The sequence below is a fragment of the Notechis scutatus genome, chromosome 1 (genome assembly GCF_049901735.1).
Source record: "Notechis scutatus isolate UNSWTSFEM ecotype Mainland chromosome 1, rNotScu1.2, whole genome shotgun sequence".
NCBI classification, from domain to species: domain Eukaryota; kingdom Metazoa; phylum Chordata; class Lepidosauria; order Squamata; family Elapidae; genus Notechis; species Notechis scutatus.
In genome coordinates this window covers 18,411,951-18,435,151 of record NC_142009.1, presented here as the reverse complement: position 1 = coordinate 18,435,151, position 23,201 = coordinate 18,411,951, and the positions used below count along the sequence as shown (strand labels likewise).

The window sequence follows — 23,201 nt, the reverse complement described above, 5'->3', positions numbered from 1 at the left end:
TATAAAGTGGTATATAAGTTTAAGTGCTATTGCTATTACACAAATGGCAGGATTAAAGAATTAAATGCTTGGGTCTTTTGGTTGTTGATTACGAGATGTGACTGAGGATGAAATCAAGGCATATTATTTACTCTCTAACAACAATACAGCTAGTCCTTGGCTTACGACCACAATGGAGTCCAAAATTTTTGTTGCTAAGTGAGACCATTGTTAAGTGGCGTTTGCCCCATTTTATGACCTTCCTTGCCACAGTTATTAAGTGAATCACTACAGCTGTTAAATTAGTAACATGGTTAAGTGAATCTGGCTTCCCCATGGACTTTGCTGATCAGAAAGTTGCAAAAAGTGATCGCATAACTCCAGGACGCTGCAACCGTCATAAATATGAGCCAGTTGCCAAGCATCTGAATTTTGATCATGTGACCACGGGGATGCTGCAATGGTCCTGAGTATGAAAACCAGTCACAAGTCACTTTTTCCAGGATCATAACTTCGAACAGTCACTAAATAAATTGTTGTTAAGTCGAGGACTACCTGTATACCTTCTACCATTACATTATGCAGTAAGAGCTTCCATGGTATTGACCCATATCTCATGACATGGTACAAAAGGAACCACAGCGACAACTACTTTGGGACAGACCAACCACAATCCTTTGCATTCAGTATTCCTTTCTCCAGACCTACCCATTTATTCCTGTGATTGACTGTGGCCCCGTGTGTGGCTAGGAACAGTGCAGCAGCTTCATTTTCGGCCCCCGCAGCTCTCTGTAACAAGCAGCTTCCTACAAGCAACCACCAACAAGCAGAGGAAAATTAAGAGCAGTAAATACAAATTCAGCCGGCCCTCCCAGCTAAGCCCCGCTCTTTAATTTCTTGGCAGCCTCGCATTCTCTCACCTGTCACTGTATCTGGAGCATCAGTATTGCTCCCTCGTTGGATGAGTCTAGCGGCAAAGCTGTTCTCATCAAAATAATTGCCGTTTTGCACAGGAACATCCTCAAAGGGGTTGACGGACAGGTCAGAAGACATGGTAATATATTGAACCGCAAGCCACAGGGCGGTACTTCCTTCGTGGTCCTTCAGTTCCAGATCAAGTCTAAGAAGAACGACAGAGTCTTATTTTCCATCATGCTGGAGATATGGTCTTTGTTCCAACATAGTGAAAATCAGGACCTTCTACTATTGGGGGAATGTTTGTCCCTTATTTACTGGGCTGGGCTTTCAACGGCTACATTTTGCATTTTCTGCCTTCTGGAGAAAGTAATAATAATAAATGTTTAATTTTTAGAGCCAAAGAATATCAGACAAACTTAATGACTTATAAGATTAACTGTTATTATAATTTTTTGATAAATGCAAATAATTCTTCCAGGCTGTAACCTAATGTAACAAATGGTTCTTAGCGACATTATTTAAAATAGCAGTCCAACAGATAAACCTTCCTCAACTTGTCCATATTTTGTTGGCTTTCACAAACTTACTGTTTGCACTGCAGCAGCTGACTGAATACTTGGTCGTTTCTCACAAGAATAGATGAGTGCAATGGAGTTCTAAGGAAGAAAGGAAGGAAAAGTTATTTCAAATGCAAGGTCATAAAAGCAACCTGCCATAATTTAGAAGCCCCAACACACTTGGAGAGAGAATTAGGGACTCCTTCCTTCTTTTGGCTCCAGTTTTTTTATTTATATCATGACTACATAAAAATATGACTATCATTAAATATTGTTCAGAAGTCAGACAATTTGTTTTAGGCTTATCTTCCAACAAGGTTCTTCTTGGGTATCACTTCAATGTTTGACATGCCATCCAATTTATTTTTATTTATTTAGGAAACATATATGGCCGCCTACTTGCTCACAGCGACTCTAGGCAGCTTACAAGCTATAAAAACACAGGATAGAAAAAATAATAATAATAAAAAATAACAGGTTAACTGAGTTTTCACATTTTTAACTCATGCAGCCTCCTTCTGATAGGTTTAATTCTTAAACATGATATCTGAAACCCAAGTAACTTCTCCTTATCCAGTGACCAAAGTCAAATCATGAATAGGTAGTTCTCCACTTACAACCGTAATGGAGCTTGTCCATTAAGGTTCTAAGTTGTGACAATCATAAAATGGGTCACTACATTATCGGACCCTTTTTTATGATCTTTATTTTTTGTGGTGGCCTTTAAGCAACTCTGGAGATTGTAAAGTTAACCCATTGTTTGCCAGGAGCTGCTTTTGCCAAAAATGGGCAAACGTTTCAGCAAACAATGTTGTAAAACACAGTCATATGACCACAAAATGCTATGAACGCCTGTAAATGCAGGCTAGCCAATAGCACCCAACATGCAGTCATGTAACTGGGGGGTGTATGGCCACCAGAACCGGGTCATAACCAGCTTTGAGGAGTCAACTGTAGTTCAAACAGTTGCTAGGTGAACAATCATAAGTTGAGGACAACCTGTATTGTGCTATCTTTGAGCAATGGAATTAGTTATTATGTAAGGTCATTAGGAACTTTATGGACAATGTATAATTGTAGGTGCAACCCTTACCATGACCTAAACTACCTTTAACAAATTCTATCTAATCTCTTTTTGGGCTCCCTCCCCAAAATTCTCAGTGGACTTTTAAATAGCAAATATAAACCTATAGTAAATATTGATAAAACATGACAAATGGTTTTCCTTCCATTCCAGATGAACTCTGGGAAGAATAGCATCTTATGTTGAAAAGCATTCTGGAGCCACCATGTTGAATTAAGGCTTAGATAGTGAAAATCAAGCTGTTGTATTATTGAGATTCAGTTCAAACACAGAGCAAATGACTTTGCTAACAGAAGGTGTCAAATTCAATCCCCAGCAACCCTGTCTGAATGAGAACTGTGAAACAGTGAGCCACATGAAATTATTAACTGATATTCTACAACAGCCTCGAGATGTCCGAATGAAGAAAACTGCTACAAATAAGGCAAATGCTGAGAATGCTGGACTTTAGCGGATACTTATGGAGGATGTTCAGGCTGGGGAAAGCTTCATATGTCCACATCAGGCTACCCAATAGTCACCTTCCTTGACTGTCTTGCATGTTGGGGTTGGCTCCTGCCTTTAGGAGGGACTCCGCAATCTGAGCCATCTCCGTCATTACTTCTGGTTTGTGCTTCTTGGAGTTATAAGATGCCACAAGATGGAGGGGAGTTTGTTGATCTCCCAGTATTGCAGCATTCACCCGGGCACCATTTTTAATCAGGAAATTAGCAGCAAATTTATCTCCTGTTGAGTAGGGAAAAAAATAATGACAAATATCTCAACGTGTGAAGAAAAAGTTACTATCCCTTCCCAGCTTTCCCTCACATTCAGAACCATGCTAATAAAGGAAAACTCTTCCATAAGACTCACAGTAGCCATATATATTCCCATATATAAACACATCCCAGTGAGAGATAAAAGGAGTTACAAAAAAAGAATAATCTTGACAATTGGAATTCCCTTGAAGCAGATCTTTTAGATAGAAAGGGACAGATTATACTGTACGTTAGGCTTCTTAGTACTATGTCCCAGGTCCCACATTATGGCACAATATGACTATCCAACATTTCAGTGATCAGGAGCTGTCTTTAACATCATTGTTTGTGTTATATCCATGCTAAGTTTATGTTAAGGATTATACTTCGCGTTTATACCGCCAATTTTCAGTGATCAATGTTATTAAAATATGAGAATGATTGAAGAGATTTGAAAATTTACCCCTACAGTAAGCCATAGTTTTTCAACCATGATTTACTGACTATTTCACAACCAACTGGGCTCTTACAACACACTGAACCAAAGCCAATGAATTACCTTATAGCTTATCCATAACTCAGACTATGGGTTAACTTTGCAGTAAAGGCAGATTGACTCAGCAAGAGCCCGATCACAGTTTTATGATCATATGCTTTGTTGCAATTATATACCACTGTTATTATATTGAGCTACTACAAAGGTTGAAAGAGACAGAAATCACACATGCAGAGAAAGAGGAACTGCTGGATGTATCTCTGAATCCATTAACTTTCTTCCCTTTTGGCAACTAATTTTTTCTAGGCACAGGCAGCAGGGACAAACAGCAACATTATGCAAGTTAAGACTAACGGTAGAGGGCACAAAACAACCAACAGAGACCATTTCCCCGTGTTTGTGTATATACTGTTTCTTCTGTCCCTTATAGCTTTCTCAGCCTGCCAAAGGGAGAATCTTTCAAACTGGCAGAACACCAGAGTGATGTGTAAAACATGGGCAAACTCTCAAAACAGGCTTTCCTAAAAAATCTAATGAAGCCAGGCTAGGAAAATCTGGACCAGAGACTCTCTTAGATGGAGACAGCTGGGAGCCAGGAACAGAAGCAGAAGAATGTTTCAACAGGGGGGGGAGAAGGAAAGCATCTCTGCAAGTTTTCAGTTTTCACTTATCCACAGCTTAATGAACAAGTAGTATGTAAAGCAACACTAGAAATGGCTATCCAGAAGAAGTCGTTCGGGGAGGGCGGAGGGCATATTTCTGCCATGAATCAGGTACAGTTTGTGTAAGTTTCTCCAAACAGCAACAGTCCTTGGCCTGGCCAAGAACAGGCTTGGAAAAATAGAGCAAGTGAACTGCAACGGCACGTAGACAATCAGGACGTGAGATGTGCCGAGTTCCCAGGCAAACCCTCAGCCTCTCTTTCTCTTGTGGTCCTGCCCATAACTGGAAACGGATGTGATTCCCCTTTATTTAAGCAAGAAGGACAAAACAATTGAACTAATAGGTTTATCACTGTGAAAAATAAACTGGGAACAAAATCCCTTTGCTCTTCCCTCCGCTGACTGCATCCAAGAACTGAAAAACAAATTATATATGAAAACCCACTCTAAGCTTGCCCCTGCATTCCAGCCCTTGTTTTCAGTGTGGACTCTGGACAAAATGGTTTCCCACTGATACTTTAGAGCCACAAAGAGAGCCAATGGACTTCCACTGGACAATGGGAAGCTGCTTCTGGAACCTCAGTATAGTAAGAAAAAAAGCTTCTCCCTGCAGTCAGCAGAAGGAAGAACAAAGGGACCATATTCTCAGGTACCCCAAGCTCTCCAATTTCAAGCTCCAACACTGATATCGCAGCCAAAATCCTAACCCTCTGATGAGGAGCACAAACTCAATTGAACTGCTAAGCCAAAATGAAACAGCACTCAATGCGGACTACATTTGATAATATGTATGCATGCTCCTAATGTGCAAGCATTTTGTATTATACATCAAAATAGAGAAGGGCAATTTTCCTGCCAAAGAAGGTAAATATGTGTGTTCCAGGATAATGTTGCAGGATCCAATCTGAGCCAGTCACCGGGACCAAAGGTTTATTCTTCCAAGGTTTTGGTCTGGAGGTCTGGCTATTAAGTCATTGATTATTGTTTCCTTGTGCTGTTGTGCCCTCAACACCTGATAGGCTGGTAGTAAATCAAACCTCCTATTGACTGACAAGGGGCCCATTTCCCAGGCTTCAATCATTTCTCTGGCTGTTTTTATCCCTGCTTGGCCAACAATCATAGTAGCTGCAAAATTGAATGCATGTCCTTGTTCATTGCAATGTGAGGCTACCAATGAGTTCGGGTCTCCTTGTCTAACCATTTGTTCATAAGCCATCAACACCCTATTAACAACTAAAAGCTACACACCACCATCAACCATATAAATACAATATGTAGAACAATCATATATTCTGGAGAGATAGAAGTTCCCTAATGAGCTTCCAGCACGAGTCTGAAAGCTTGGAAGAATAATTCTTTGGTCCCGATGACAGACCTAGATTGGATGCAGCAATTTTCCTTTTTTACATTCAAAGGAAGCGTGCTTTATTTTTTAGCTAGTAAAGGCAAGATGGGGGTGGTATGACAATGATGCAATTATATCAATAGAAGGGACACTATAAATTTTTTTAGCCCTTGAGGTTGGGGGCCTGAACCAAATGGATTCCACTGGCAATCTATTATACCTTGTTTTTAGAATTTCCTGAACAACAAAAAAGAATAATAGTAGAAATAAGGACAATAATAAGATACTTTGCTGCTGATGCTTGACAGTATGTTCATAGTGTGCACACAGAACTATGATTCAGATGCTTTTCATTTTCTATAGGCATTTAGCTCAGGAGCAGAACAGAAGATGCTTCCCCACTGTAAGAAAACTATGTAACTCAAGATGTTGCTGCTCTGTTCTTTGGCTCTCGGTGTCATGGCAACCAATTCCTATCTGACCATACTAGTTCTCAAGACAGTTTTCCTCTTGCATGCTAAAAACTTAGAATATACAAACACCATACATTGTGCAAAAGCTCCAGGAAGGCGTTTGTTTTTCTGTTTACGAAACACCATCTTAAAATAAAGTGCAATATAACATTAGCCCAGGGATTTGTCATGGTCATAACTAGAGACCTTAAATTAAAGCAGCTTTCCCAGCTGTGCAATGGGCACAACTCTAGAGACCCTCCCTGGGTTGAAGTTCACTGTCAGCAATATATACAATTCTGTATGCAAAACAATGGAAGATGAAGCTCCATTGGAAAACAGATACAGCAGGAATAAGAGAGAAAGCAGCAAGGAGAGAGGACTACTAGGTTGGCCATTTTCCCTTTAAGTGAACCTCAGGTTTGGGGGAATGTTGGTGACTTTGATAAAAATTTGTGCAGTCATGAAAACTCCCTCAATCTTCACTGTACCCCACCAGAAGAGGGACGCTGCCCCCAATTCTAAAACATAACCCTCTATACTCCATCTTAGGTTAGCTAGACCCTTCACATATTTGTAATATGTGAATCAATTCAAGTCCAAGTTTCAGTCAAGTCCAAGTCAGATGCCACTGGGTTATGTTTACAAAGGTTCCTAAGCATTTCCAAAGCTCCAGGCTCGAAAGCATGATTGGCTACCTTATATTAAAGGTATACAGTCTGAGATCCTGGACACACGTGCATATATTCCCCCCAAGCATACAAAATTTATCCAATGAATATTTTTAATGATGTCAAGGAAGAAATGAGTCAATATCAAACGAGCAATTTTTTTTTCTTTTTACGACCCTGTAATCCCTAGTATCGGGATGGAGTCGGGGCATCTGAATGGAGCCGAGTGCTCACTGGCTGGATGCCCTTCCTGATGCCTACGTGGAGTTTGCAGCAATTTTCTCTTTGCATCGTGATAGAGAAATGTCTGTTGTTACCGAGGATTCAACTGTCATTCTCCTGTGAGCTGAGTGTCTACAACTCTAGACCACCACACCCTGCCCGAGCAAATATACTAAATATATTTAATTAATTTAATGTAAATTGCATAAAAGTATACATTTTTTTTTATCCTGGACCTGCTTTTGTGTGTGTGTATAGCCTTCAATGCTTCGTTTAAAAGCCAAATATAGCTCCCATAAAGGTTTTACGTCCTCGTTCATGTTAAACCGAAGCTACTATAATCTGTAAAAGGTGAAAAATGGCAAAATGAAGACTTCCAGGATCACCCACTCCTTCTGCTCTAAAATTGCTCACCTCACTACCTCTGTAGGCCAGAAGAAAGGAATTTGTGTATGGTGGAAGTAGTCCTTGACTTACAACCATTTGTTTAGTGACCATTCAAAGTTACAAAACGGCACTGAAAAAAGTGATTAGGACAGTTTTTCACAATTACGACCACTGCATTATCCCCATGGCCACATGATCAGAATTCAGATGCTTGGCAACTGGTTCATATTTATGACGGCTGCAGTGTCCTCGGCGTCATGCGATCACCTTTTGTGACCTTCCGACAGCAAAGTCAATGTGGAAGCCTGACTGATTTTACAACTATGTTACTAACTTGACAACTGCAGGGATTCATTTAACAATTGTGTCAAGAAAGGTATAAACTGGGGCAAGACTCACTTAACTGTCTCATTTAGCAACATAAATTTTGGGCTCACTTGTGGTTGTTAAGTCGAGGACTATCTGTACTAAAACCCAATTCTGCCCTAAGGACATATTAAGCCAAAATGCAATCATATCAACTTAACATGGCTTTTGGCCTAGCATGATATATGAAACCAGCCAATGGTTGCTTCTGCAACAAATCATAGTTAAGCAAAATGTCTTTTCACCTTATTGAACGCAGCAATAGTTACTCTGAATTCCTAGTGGTTTTGTCTGTTGAGAAATTCAAAGGCCTGCAACTATTAAATTCAGCCCATCCTGATCTGTATAAACATCTTTACCCCTTTGAATTGCTTTGTGCAACAAACTCCAGCCTTTCTTGTCCATCATATCCACATCTGCTTTGTGATTCACCAAGGTAGTTGCAATGCTTTCCAGCCTTCGACAAAGTGCTAAGTCTAAAGCAAGGTCTCCATTGTGATCCAGTTCATTTAATTTCCCAGGCAGCTGCAAGAACAGAAACAGTGGACAGGTGTCAGCCAGTGTAATAACACAAGGAACAGAAGCAGTTACCAGTATTTTAAACCAGGATTCAAATATTTGTTCCCAAGGGAAATGCTAGGTATGAAGGGAAACCAAAAGGCAGAATACACTTTTAGGAGATGGCAGAAGCCATAGCTTAATGAATAAATGCCTTCTGTTTGGCAGAAGATCTATAATTCATCTAGAGTCAATCTGACAATCAGAAGGAAACAGAAACTGGCTATAGATCAATGGCCTCAATATACAGAATAGCTTCTTATAGAGCTGTGGTGGCGCAGTATTGCAGGCTAATTCTGCTAACTGCCGACTGCCAGCAGTTCGAGTCTCACCGGCTCAAGGTTGACTCATCCTTCCGGGGTTGATCAAATGAGGACCCAGATTGTTGGGGGCAATATGCTGACTCTATAAACTGCTTAGAGAGGACTGTATAAGGACTATGAACCAGTATATAAGTCTAAGTGCTATTACTATTGATAAAAGTTCAATTAGATCAGTGTTTGCTAACCTTAATCATTTTAAGATGTGTGGACTTCAACTCTCAGAATACCCCAGTTAGCATTGAAATCCACACATCTTAAAATGGTTAAGGAAATACTGAAAATGATGCATTACAAATAAATATAACAAAAGCTATTCATTTTTAATCCTTTAATGTATTTACTTTTTATCAGTATCAGTTGCTAGCAATTGTTCCTAAAAAAAAAGAGCGCATGTATGCTAGAAATATTCCAAAATGTCATGTCCAGGCTATCTGAGGAATGGAATGGGACTTTTAGGCTCCTACCATTGGCCGTGCCTGCTTCTCCAAGGTTTTGCCTCTGCGTTATTATCCAGTAGCTTTTCTCCTTGGCTGAGCCTCCCCCATCCTTTCACCCTGGCAAATGGGCCACAGGACGATCTTGTTAGAAGGAAGGTGAGGGGATGGAAAAGCGGGGGTGGGAGAGGCATAAATAACCTGGCTTCATCCAAAGGAGTTTTTGTCTCCCCCCCCCCCCACTCTTCCACCCTTCCCCTTCCTTCTCCTAATAAGATTGCACCATGGCTTCTGGCTGCTACCATTGGCAGTCAACCGATTGGCTGAGGGACAACTGTCCCGGGTGGCCAAATGCCCAACACGAACTGTACGTCGACGAATGGGTTGCACCAAAAGGCCGGGGATGGAGGGGCCGTGGCCCATTTGCCAGGGCGAAAGGATGGGGGAGGGCCAGCCAAGGAGAAAAGCTGGTGGATAATAACGCAGAGGTGAAACCCTGGAGAAGCAGGCCTGGAGAAGCAGGTTCCATCAGTCAAGGAATTCTAGCTGATGAGGTTCAGAAGAGTCTCTTCTGTCATGGCCACTGCCCTTTGGAATATCATGCTACCAGAGGAAAGATCCACAATCAGCCTTTTGGCCTTCTGAAAGGCCTTGAAAATCTGGATCTGCCAATTAACCTGGGCCCCCAATGGGGACAGACATATTTAAAGTGGTTAATGCACCAAGACTCCACCTCCTTCCTGGGTGCATCTTGCTCCCTTCCTTGCCATCTTTGTTAATTTTTAAGTCAATTTTAATGTTAATATTTGTTGTTTTAATGTTTTACCATATTGCTTTTATTTGGTTGGAAACCACCTGGAGTCCCCTCTACGCAAGATGGTTGGCACATAAACTAATTAGTTAAAAAATGAATCCTACCTGTGAATCCATTTCAATAAGGTATAGGAAAACAACATCTTCTCTCTCCACTTTAATAGCTTTGTGCAAAGGGAAATCTGTTTTAGATTTGATCATTTTATACAAGAGCTGAGCACTCATACTACTGAAGTCTTCTTTCCTCAAATCATCCTACAAAGCATTAGGGGAAAAAAGATACAATTTTATCTCAATCTCAACAAACATTAGCTTTGTCTTCTGAATCATGCTATAAATGAGAATGGCCACTAAGCAATTTTGATCGTGAATTCGGAGTTGAACTGCCAATGTATGGAAGGCATGGATTTTTTTTAAAGCAGACGTCTGATTAAAAGTTCAGCAAGATTCACTAAAAAGGCAAGAAACAATTCTTAGCATCTGCTTTTATCTCAGAAAACAGAAATATTTTAAGAAACGTGTCTCAACTTGGAAGCAGATGGATGAGGCTATCTAGGTTTCTCAGTTTTACAAATGACATAGTTAGATCATCCTATAAACTCAAAAAGAATGAGATCCAAGGAGTTATATTCACGACAAAATAAATATTCAACATGACAAAGTAATGGCATTAATTAAGGAACTTCGAAGTTACAATATGTGCTGTGGTGTTAGAAGACCACTAAGACTAAGGAGACTGTCTTACATACTAGCCATTTTCAATTAGAAATCTTGAAGACTATCTATGCAAGCTGCACAAACTATTTATAAAAAAGTACCGTACTTTAGTGTCTCCACATGAGAATCAGACCTTGCAGGAGAAAAAAAAATGAATGTCTAAAATGTCTTGCTTTGAAAGAAAGAGAAAACAACAACCCTCCCTCGATTCACTAAAATTTCTCTCCTGAAGAATACCAGTGTTGTAGTTCTGTACACAACTGTTTCCCTAGGGCTTGGATCACAGTTCTAAGAACATCTGCCCACATTTCATCACCCCAAACTACTAGCATATTTATCTGAAGACAGCGTGCAGGCTGATGTTCTTTAATGAGGCATTTTCTCCACGCCACAAAATGTTTTCAGAGGAGAAAACATTTTTGAACTAAGCTGCAATTCAGTAATGACAGGCCAGAATTTCATGTTTTCAATACAAACTTCTGCTGCTAATGCTATGACCTCCTATTTTAAGCAGCCAGTCACCACTGGTGTGAGGAAAAAAACAGCTTGTTCCTCATGCAAAAATAAAACTTCTCAGGACATGAAAAGTTAGAACATCATGGAAGAGGTTAAGCTAAACAATCTCTCTCTAACATGCTGGCTTGTTCCATACAAGGAGGTTTTCTCTTTTTGTTTTTATCCAAAAGAGCATTCATAGTAAGATCTTTGTTCTGAGATACAGAATAGATTATTGGGACAAAGCAAGGTTCAAAAAAAATATGTTGTGTGACAACAAAAACATACCAATATTTTAACATAATTTCAAAGTTTATACAGATGCATAGATAACATGGATAACAGCTATACTTTCAGTGATTAGAAGTAAAAATAAGGATGCAAATCCTCAAATATCTTTTTGAAAAAATATCTTAATGCTTACCCAATGATTAGCAATTATCTCAGCACAGTAGTTCATTAAAGTGCTGGCATTCAGCTCTTCTGCTGTTTGATAGAAGCGGATACAATTTCTTACATTTACAAGTGACATGACTCCTTTTTCACACCTATCAAGCAGTAAGCACAAGAGCATCAGCAAGGACTAGTCACAGGGGAAAAAAAGTAAACAGAAAAGACATCATGGTATGGGAGCAGCAGGAAGAATAATTTCATATTGTATTATTACAGTTGAATCCAAATGCCTTTTTGACCTAGATCAGTTATTATTTTTCCAGGGCAGTATGGAAGCCAGATTCAAAATAAATTACAGTCCAAAACCAATTCCAAATAATGTTTTGAAAATTGTTTTGAACACAAGAAAATAACAGCAGTTAATTAACTCAGAAACATTTAAATTGTGCCACACAAAGAAGGCAAAGGATCAAAGAGTCTGGGAGCAACTCTTTTGACTAACAGACTTTATTAGAAGATACAGACATTTTTTTGTGAACTGCAGCTTATTTCATCAGATGCAAAAAATGCCTAGACCAATATAGGATTTAAATTGAAGTAAAAGGGAGGGGACATCAGGGTAGCTAGCCAGATGTAGACTATATCTGAGATAGATTTAAAACAACTTATCAATTAACAAATCTACTGTGCTAAAAACCCTTGTATTTGTTAAAATCTTCAAAGATAATCTGATCTTTTAAATGTTTAAAAATATGTATATTTTAATGCAATTTTTCACTCCATTGGGTGGTTAAAAGGCCCATTTCCCGCCCAAAACAGTTACTTTGAGGTATTTTGGGTGCTCAGCAACAGGCCCGCATTTGTAGCCTTTTGCAGTGTCCTGTAGTCATAGGACCATGATTTACAACATTTTTTCTGCCAGAAATTGTTGTTTACTTCTGGTTTGTGGACAATGGATTCACTTAATCACTGTAGCATTTGTTTTATGACTGCCACACCAAAAAAAAGAAAAAAAAAGAATTGGGCACGGTCACCTGGTGACCTGTGCTTAATGATGAACACAACATACAACTGTAATTCTGGGCTCAATTATGATCATAAGTTGAGGACTACTCATAAAGACATAAGAATTTCATAGGTACCATAAGCAGGTTACATAATATTTATATTACATTTTATATGTTTTGAGATTTTATTCTGTTTTATGAAATTATTATATACATCATGTATATATATACCCATGTGCATCAAGAGGAATAAGAACTTAAGATACAGAATGACAAGTTAATAGTAAAGTTATACGGATGGCTTACGCGAAAATAAAACACTGTTAACACTAAGATTAAACATTAAGATAAGAACATCTAACTCCCAACAATTCTGGACACTTTACATTCCAACAAGGCTAGAACAGTAAAAAAAAAACCTCACAAGGAGTGTGTGTCCAGAAAAAGTAAAAACATACAAATAGAACAAAAATATTAGAAGAGCTCACCAGTCACCATTCTGCAAGCCTGGGAAAAATAGATATACTTTTAATGCCTTCTAGAATATCATATTGCTGAGACTCTTATGAATCTCTGGGGAATGCCAGAGGGCAGGCACAGCAACATATTAGGCCCATTTCCTAGATCCCACTAGATGGCATTTTTTAACTGAAAGAAGCGTGCCTATTCTGCCAGATTTTATTAGGCAGGAAGAAACTATAGGAGATAACTGGTCCTCAAATAATCAGGTGATATTATAGATGGTAATCAGCACCTTACAATGCATTCAGAAGCCATCAGGCCACCAGTTCAGCTTTCAGAGCAGAGGTGTTACATGGACATATAGTGGCATGTCTTATTATTGCTTATGCCGCCATATTCTGGAACAACTGTAAATTCTGTGTAATTCCTACATGCAGCCCATGTAGAGCACATTGCAATACTCCATTCCTGAACTAAGGAGTAATTTACTGACTGTAAGAATTATTTTGCAGTGGAACAGCCTGCTTTCTCCATCACTGGAAGTTTTCAAACAAAGGCTGGATAACTATTTGTCTGGGGTGATCTGAGGATTTCTGCTCTGAACAGGGGATTGAATCAGATCTTTAAGGTTCTTTCCTTCATGGTTCTATGATAAATGAAATATAGACTAAAAATGGTCAGCAGATCAAATATTCTAGATTATAAAGTGTAGCAATCTAAGAATTTATTTGGTTATTGTGGAAGGCCTTTGGGTCTCAATTGATGAGAATTATTGGTACCAGATGTAGAATATGTATAGATGTGCAATTGATAATTTTTAACGGAATAATAGATTTATTTATTATTTATTGGGTTATTGCTGTTGCTCTCTGTGCACTGTCTAGACTCTTTTAAAGATTGAGAAAGATTTAACACACACACACACCCTCCAAATTATCCTTTAATTTTACAAACCAAACCAAACCACATCTGAGGAAAATCATTAAAAATACTATCCCAAATCCAAGAATTGTGCATAAGTTGGAAGGCAGTTATATCAGGATGCTGGTTGAGGTGCAAGGATTGTTGACATGTAACCGTTCAGCTCCTATTTAATAATCTCCAGCAAGAAGGAACTTACTACCATTCAAATAGATCAGGGGTGTCAAACTCGATTTCATTGAAGGCTGCATCAGGGTTAAGTTTGACCTTGGTGGGCCAGGGTGGACATGCCCATTCGATGTCACTCATGTCGGGGGCAGCTGTGGTGGTCTGAGTGCTCTGCCAGCAAAAATGGACTCCTGAGCTCTGTTTTCAGCTGCGACGGCTGTGATGGCCTCCTCAACCCTCTGCCAGCGAAAATGGAGCTCAGGAGAGCTGCACACAGGCCATCCTGAGCTCTGTTTTCACTGGCAGAGACACTGTGGGGCAGCCCCACGGACCAGATCTAAGCACCCTGGCCGGCTCCAGCTCCTGGGCCTTGAGTGTGACCCCCCCTGAAATAGATGGTTCCATTGTTTATAATAGCTATTTTCATCAGAAAATTTCTTCTAATATTCATCTTGAATATCCTTTCTTTTCCTTCTCATCCAACAGTTCTCATCCTGCTAACAGCTTCAAGAGAGACCTGAACTATCCTCTTAATGTAGGTACATTCTTAACTTCATCCACAAAATCTGGCCTCATACAATCAAGCCAAATGATTAGTACATCAGCTCCACAACTCAACAGCCTCTTTGGAAAACTCCTGTTTGCTTGCTCTGACTCCCTGGTGCCTGACCTGTCAGTAGAAATAAGGCTAGTATGCTATGATGATATTGAACTAGAGATGGGGAGACCCAAGTTCTAGTCTGCTGTCAGTTCCCAGAGGAGCTGGCAAAATAACAACAATTCACATTGGGTAAAATAGCCATGCCATGCTAATTAAAACAGAGGTACCACAACTCATTCAGAAGCTTGCCTTTCCCTGAGGAGTTGCAGCTGAAACCTGTTTGCTACTTTCATCAGCTCTGTCAGGAATACATCGTCTTCTCGCAGCTCCAGCTCATCTGTGTAAATCCAACGCAGCATTGCCATGGCCACCTCGGGATCAGCGTCTGGTGGAAGAGCACTAATTATTATAGTCCTATGGGGAGAAACACTGTTTTGCTTTGCAGGAGAGTAGCTTTAACACCCATCAATAAAGAAACAATAAGTAAAATTCAGACCCCTGGTCAGTGCCAATCAGCACCCGTCTTCAACCAACCAATCCAAGGAGGAAACGCTGGCATAGACAAAGATCAGACTGTAGCCAAGTACGGTATTTTTTGGTTTTGGCATCTCTACGATTCCAAGCAATTGTGCCTTACTGAGAAAAACCATGTTAAAAAAAGTTGTTGGCTTAGCACAGCAGATAAACCCAACCAATGTCAGTACAAATGGACTTATCAACAGGCGATTTGGAAAGACAAGAGATTTAAGAGTAGATCTACTACAGCTAGGTCTCTATTATTGCAGATAATGAATCTCAAGAAGTGATCGAGTAACAGGTAGTCCTCAACTTATAACAGTTCATTTACTGAGTGTTCAAAGTTACAGCATTGAAAAATGTGACTTATGATCATTTTTCACACTTACACCTGTTGCAGCATCCCCATGGTCACATGATCAAATTCAGAAGCTTGGCAGCTGGCTGATGTTTATGATAGTTGCAGTGTCCTGGAGTCACGTGATTCCCTTTTGTGACCTTCTGACAAGCAAAGTCATTGGGGAAGCCAGATTCACTTAACAACCATGTTACTAACTTAACAAATGCAATGATTTATTCAAAAACTGTGGCAAGAAAAGTTGTAAAATGGGGAAAAACTCACTTAACAAATATTTCACTTTGCAACATAAATTTTGGGCTCAATTGTGATCGTAACTCAAAGACTTCATATATTCAAAGTTTTTCATGAAATATGGTAATCAGTTCCACCCTGGAAGCACCTGATGCTCAGCTCCCTGACCCTCAGGATTTCCCTGTGCCTTGGCCACTCTGAAGCCAGACATTCAATTAGGCACAGAGGCCTAGAGAAAAGACCAGCAGGCAGCGGGGGTAAGCCTGGGGAGGCTATCGGGGGCTGGATAGAAAGTAAGCCTTAGCCTACAGACTGCAACTGCACTTCAGGTGCCACGGTTGATTCTTGAGGCTACTTTACATGGCTGAGTGGCCAGCTTCAGAACAGGCTGAGGCCTGTGGGATAGATGGAGGAGATAAATCGGGGGTATTGTAGCATCCCTAAGGGTGAACAACAGCACAGGTTCTGCAGTGGCCATAACCTTGAAACCGGATTGTAAATACCTTTAGGGGAGAGGGGTCTGTGGTAACTTTGAACAGTTGTAAGCAACCAGTCATAACTCAAGGATTATCTGTAGCCTATTTTGTTGTGGGAATTCAGCCACAGAAAAAGGTTTATTGATAAATAAAAATAAGGATGCTCTATTCTTATCAAGATATAACTTATAAATCATAAACAATAATCTAATTCCATAGCTTGTTCAGCTACGGAATGCCTTGTCAATGTCTTTTATTGATGACACTATTATTTGATTAATCCCTTTTTGGTAAGGAAAAATGTATAATCTTTGGCTACAATGTTACACATATTTGCTATCAAAAATGTAAAAATACAAGCCTTTCTCTTTTTACTTCTCATCCCCTTTTTTCCAATTGTCAAGTTCCAATGAAGTTTGCCCTCTTTTGATGGATCTATAAATAATCTTGGACCATCTCAGACTGAAGAGGGGGTAATTAATAAATAAAAATAATGTTCAGGAGAGCTCTATTTTTAAAATATTGATTTGTTATTTTAAGATATTCCCTTTGTCCAATGTTGTACAAATTCTCGGAGCCTATGGATCCTATTATAAACATTAACAGAATGAGTGACAAATTTTTGATTTAATATTGCTTTAGTTTAACATTTGTTAAAACAATGAGTACATCTGCAAAGCAGTAAGGCACCAATAGTATAGTACTGTCATGAATTAACAAGTGCCTTTTATTCCTTACTTTTATGCTTTTTTGTCAAATTTTTAAGCTGCAAGATTTGTTAACATAAACTAAACATATGTCATAGTATGTTTATTAAACATACATTTAGAAATAAATGAATATATAAACAGATTCTCATTACTTATGCTCCCACAGCTACTCTTTTAAGGCCAAGATGTTAATGATGTAATGATTTAAATTGAAAGAGCTATTGGCATTTACTTTGCAGGGGTGAAAAGCAGTGTATGATAACACTGCTTGCTGTGAACCTTTAGAAATTAACACAAGGTGGGGCCAACTCATGAACCTCAGAAACTAGTAATAGCAATACTATTAGTGATATTTATAACTGTTGCAAGATGAATGCTGGCTGTAGTACTAATATTAGAAGGGGTCTTACAGCCAGGGACATATGGGACGAGACAGCCATAATATGTGCTACCTTTTTATGAGGTTTAATAAGCAGTCCTTGTTCAAATACCCCAAAGGCATTACAATCCCTGATATTATTTGACTGGTTCTCTTCAACTCTCTCTCCATTCATCATATTTCAACATCAGAATATAGGCTATAAGCAAGTGACATTGGTATGAAAACACTTCAAATTCCTATTTTCATGGGGATTAGACTAGCTAATTGGGGCAGTAGATCCTATCAGAAAAAAGGACAGAACCTAACTCAAATCCACAGTTGGCTATATACCAGTACGTGGTTTCCTTTTGGACATTGCTCTCAGCCCAATATATTTTGTGCATCTATTAAAAAAAATGGGTGAGGAAAAATTATTAATTCTACCAGTAAATTGTTTCAAGGAAGGAAAACATGTATTGTGTAGTCAGCTCACAATAGGTATTTATAATAATGTTTACTCTGATTAAAAAGGATTAAAGGGATACAGTTAACCCACAAAACCACACAAAATTATGAAAGAGCCATAAACACTCAAGAGGCCACTCAGGTGTAATTATATCTAATGCTCTTATCATCTCTGCGTTCCAGAGCTTGGTATGTGGTAGAACTGCTTTCCAAACTATCAGGAATGTCTGCTGGATATCAGTCAGACCCTAACTGCTGCCTCCATTTCAGAAGCCATACAGTAGATACCAACAAGTTGGATGGTAATGAAATGACAAATGACAAAAAAAAATGACAAAAAAAATCTTAGAAAAAAGACAGATTACAGTGTCCTCTATCTTCAAATCATTATCCATTTGATCTAACATAAAAATCAGGTCCATCAAATCGTTGCCTACAAGAGTCAAATGTGGATTTGGATTTGCCTTAGCATCCTGTATGAACCCAGCCACTGCAAACTGTAGATTGTAGCTTACTGTGTTGTGTGAACAAATGTGGCTTATTATGAAGGGGGAACTGCACTGTCCTACCCTACTCAGTTACCAATGGAGCTGAAAAGAAATTTGACCACAAGTCTATACTAGACCAAGTCACATGCATTAGAACTGTAACTCAACCAGTATAAAGCTTTCAGAATATCAGGTTTATTTTAAAATAGCCCTCATTGCACCTCAACAGTGGCTTTTCCTGAAATAAATTACAAAATGCTGGGGGCAGGGAATCCAATGAAGTCCCATATCTATTTATTCAGAAGTACTTCCTAGAAAAATCAACAAGACTAACTTTTGGATAAATCTATATAGAGCCTTTCTGTGCTATAAAAGATGTACTCAAATTGAGAATCTGATTTGGCAATTATATCTGTGAACATTTCACAACCCAACAATTTAATATTATACCCTTTCTTTATATAGTTACAGAGGATCAGAATAGTATAAAATTTCAAATTACCTTTACATAGGCTTTAGTAATTTTATCACACACAAGTTATATACCACTATTACTAATTTTAGCAGATGTTAATGATTGTGCTATTTGGGCAATGTACATGTAAACCTATAAAACTGCCTATCTGAATCAACTAATAACTTAGGGCAATTTCAATCTGAGGGGTAGTGTATTCACTCTTTATGAAATTAGTGCTGTGGAACCCAATGCATTTTAAGATACAGAAATTTACTGTGAGGAAAAAAAAAGTAAATGGAAAAATATTAAGGAAGGTTTCTCATTATAATCAGTTATTTTTAAGCAACATTTTTAAGCAATACAGTGTTAAAGATTGATACAGGTAGTCCTCAATATATGATCATAATAAAAGCCCAAAATTTCTGTTGCTAAGCAAGATAGTTAAGTGGGTTTTGCCTCATTTTATGACCTATTTGCTATAGTTGTTAAGCAAATCACTATGGTTGTTAAATGAATAATGCAACCATTAAGCAAATCCAGCTTTCCACATCAACTTTTGCTTATTGAAAGCTGGCTGGGAACACCTTACAAAAAACATGACACTAGGACAGTGCAATTTCCATAAATATATGTCATTTGCCAAGGGCCTGAATTCTGATCATGTGACCATGGGATTCTATAACAGTCGTAAGTATGAAAATCGGTCATAAATCACTTTTTTTCAATGTCATGGTAACTTCAAACGGTCACTAAACAAAAGGTTGTAAGTCTGGGACTACCTGTACATTAATGTCAGTCTCCTGGGATAAACCAGATAGAAATCGTAACTAGATAAGCTAATTCTACTTTATGTTCCATGCTCTATACCCGTGCTTTGCTATGAAATTATGTGATTGGGCTTACTTTTTGGGGAGGAAAATAGGGGGGGGGGGAAATTGTGCCACTGCCTACTAGCATCCATTAGTATTCATCTGGCTAGCATCCTGTCAATGTGTGAGTTGAGGGCTTTTTGAAAACTGAAGCAGTATTTGCTGTGTGAGTAAGGAAACAGCAAGGAACCTGGGCATGGCTTAGCTTAACTGTTCTGTACTAAAGCTGCTTGGTGCTGTGAAACTAAAACTGAAACTCCTCCCCTCTGCTTGTGTTTTGCATTTGGAACAGATTTCTTTTCAGGTGGAGAGGGGGAGTAGAACTCCTTAGCATCAGAGCGTGTTAATAATAATATACAAAATACGAAAGCTCTGATGGTCATTTTGAAAAATCCTTTCTTAGTGAGCACCTAGAAGCCAAGAGAAGCATACATGCCAAAGTTCAAGTTTGTAGGCTTTACGATTCTGTATGTGTGTGTGTGTATATATATATATATATACACACCTGATGATGGCAGATGAGATTCTGCTGAAACGTCACTACAACTTTAAAAGCACAACTACTATGACGTGGGAAAATACCCGAACAAAGCTGAATGCCATACATGTAAGTACCCGCGAAAACTTAAGAAAACAAATATGTGTGTGTGTGTGTGTGTGTGTGTGTGTGTGTGTTCGGGTCTTTTCCCGTGTAAGATTAAGAGTATCTTGGTGACGCTTTGGTGAGGTCCCACTCGCCATCCTCAGGCTGGTGCTTTCGGCTTCATGCCAGTGCAAGCATACAAGTATATACATATACATATACATATACATATACATATACATATACACATACATACATACATACATACATACACACACACACACACACACACACACACTACATTGACAAAATCTTGCAAGTCTGAAAGTACAATCCTCTCCTCCTTCTCCTATACAGCCTGAGAAACTAGGGAGGGTCTCTTCTGAGACTCTTGCCCCAACCACTATCCAACTGAAGGGTATGCTGTCTCTTATTTGACCATTCCCTTGGCAGTGTCTCTTTGCCCAGTCTCCCAAGATCTTGTCCACGTATAATAAATGAATAATTGTATTTATTTATTTATTTGCCTGTTTTTATACTGCTTCTCATGCACTCATTTTCAAGTGGTATATACAAATCATTAGATATAGAAACAAAATTACAATTCATTACAATTAATAAACATAAAAGCACAGAAATTAAAAAGGTAGGGAGGAAAAAAAGTCTGAAACATCTGAGCCCTGAATGGAGAAAGAAAGCATAATTCAATATGTTGGCTAGGAAAATATAAAACTACTATCCAGTATGAAGCTTGACATATCCTAAAGTGTTTTAAAATGACTTATTTTACAGCATAAATCCCAGCAGCTCTATTTATCTCATATAAATGTCAGTTCAGAGCATTTCTCTTAGACAGTAGTCTCATCCCAGATTCTAGCTTTTAGGGAAGAGTCATGAATTTTTGACAAGGTTCTCATTCAGGGAGGAAAAAAACCAAACAAAACAGAAAAGTGGCCAAGTACCTAACTTACGCTTCTAAAGGTAAAAATGCTAGAATTGCAATAGTTGCCTTACAGAATAGACATTTATGCTTTCAGAAAGCAATTGTGAAAACCAAAGGAATAATCAGTTATCTTCAACCACTTGATTTCCTTGCTGTCTCAGAGACTATTTAACAAGATGAAAAAAAACCATCATACCTAACACCCATGCCATTAAAATTAAAGAACTATAAGCTTCCAACTTAACTGACACTAAACCCTTAGCATGTTTGAAAGACAAATGCTTCATAGTTAGAAGACTGAGTACCATTTTTGCAAGCTGAGTATCTCGTCTTGAAGGATAAAAATGTAACCTCTTCTCCCAAAGGCATTTTATGTTTTTATTAATCTTCCCAAGGCAGTGAATACTTCTCCAATCTCTCGCTCATACACAGCACTAACCTGACAGATCTAGCTCAGCTGTTGACACTAAGTTGGCCAGACTCCAAGCTTCACTCCGGGCTGCCAATACAAATTTGTGGGCACTGATGTACCTGTCTCCCACCTTGATCTTCAGGTCACTGAAGGAACAGAACAAACATAACTTTGGATTAGATGACTTGGTACTCTGCTAACCACAATATCAAACTGGAAGAAATCAGATAAGTTGCAGTGGGGACATAGTAAAATATGGGTGCTTTCCATGTACTTTGACCTAGTTTTCAGGTCTTTATAATGCCTGAGACCCTAAAGCAATTTCTTCTTTCACATTTCTAGAAAACATCTGCTCAGAGACTGACAAGCAAAAGAAAAAGAAAAAAGGATGATAACTAATACTTCTCATTGCTTATTATTTGCAAGCATAAAACTAAGGGCTAAGCCACCCACACAGAAGAAAAACATTGGGAAGCCAGGTAAAATCCCCTTCTCTATTCAGGAAAAAAATATTTTAAAGGGCTGCATTTTCAGGTAATTCTGGCTATTTTTGTTTGCAAATCTTAATATAACAGTATGACAACGAGAGTCAGTCATCACATCTTTTAAAATAAAGATACTCTTGATTCATGGGGGGACAGAGGAAGAGGGAGGGAGGGAGGGAGGGAGGGAGGGGGAGAGAGAGAGAGAGAGAGGGAGAGAGAGAGAGAGAGAGAGAGAGAGAGATTTCTCTTATCACCTCTCACATATGCCATCAAATTTCAGCAGCAAGCCTTAAGCTTTTCAGTGGCACAATATTTCCACATTTCTGGCCAAAAGTGATAGCTCCAAAACTGGCAAGCATTTTCAATACTACCATAGCAATAGCACTTAGACTTATATACTGCTTCATAATGCTTTACAGCCCTAAGCAGTTTACAGTGTCAGCATATTGCCCCCAACAATCTGGGCCCTCATTTTACTGGAAAGGATGGAAGACTGAACTGGTCAGGATTGAATTCCTGGCAGTGGGCAGAGTTAGCCTGCAATACTGCATACTAACCACTCAGCCACCATGATTCCTTACCATCCACTGTTAAAACTAAAATCAATAAAAAAAGATCTCCCACTAATTTGGGCAGATATTTTATATGAAATAAAAATGCTGAAAACATACACAATAAAAACACACTAATATGAAATGAAATTTCTAGTTTTTGCAGAGCAAAAAGGACTTACATACCAAAAGGATAAATCACTCACAATAAATATTTAATTCAAAATATTTTAACCAGCAAAACAAAGTACTACCTAGCTCAGCATTAAGACAATACACATATATGTTGCATTCATGTATTAAGTTTGTAATTGTATTAATATACTAATTGTAATTTAAGAACAGCATTTACTACCTCAGAGCTATGGCCCTCAGACTAATTTCATAAAACTCAATTTTCTTCAAAATGTATAAGTCTTATTCAAGAGCTATCATTACTCTGCATTTTCTTGGGAGAAAAAAGAGAAATGCTGTTACAGGAAAATTACGAAATGTTACACCCACTGTTTAGCTTAGTAATTTAAC

At 38.7% G+C, this 23,201-nt stretch overlaps 1 protein-coding gene across 2 annotated transcripts in view; it reads right to left on the bottom strand.

Moving 5' to 3' along the window:
- ANKFY1 (ankyrin repeat and FYVE domain containing 1) overlaps positions 1–23,201 on the bottom strand; it is a 58,598-nt gene that overhangs the window by 24,030 nt on the left and 11,367 nt on the right. For both annotated transcript variants that reach the window (XM_026672392.2, XM_026672393.2), the window contains exons 3-11: positions 21,668–21,786; positions 15,018–15,153; positions 11,641–11,764; positions 10,110–10,259; positions 8,236–8,401; positions 3,060–3,264; positions 1,485–1,553; positions 900–1,099; positions 688–785 (exon numbers count right to left, since the gene is read on the bottom strand). In XM_026672392.2, the coding sequence (XP_026528177.1) occupies positions 688–785; positions 900–1,099; positions 1,485–1,553; positions 3,060–3,264; positions 8,236–8,401; positions 10,110–10,259; positions 11,641–11,764; positions 15,018–15,153; positions 21,668–21,786 (1,267 nt within the window). The remainder of the gene's footprint in view (positions 1–687; positions 786–899; positions 1,100–1,484; positions 1,554–3,059; positions 3,265–8,235; positions 8,402–10,109; positions 10,260–11,640; positions 11,765–15,017; positions 15,154–21,667; positions 21,787–23,201) is intronic.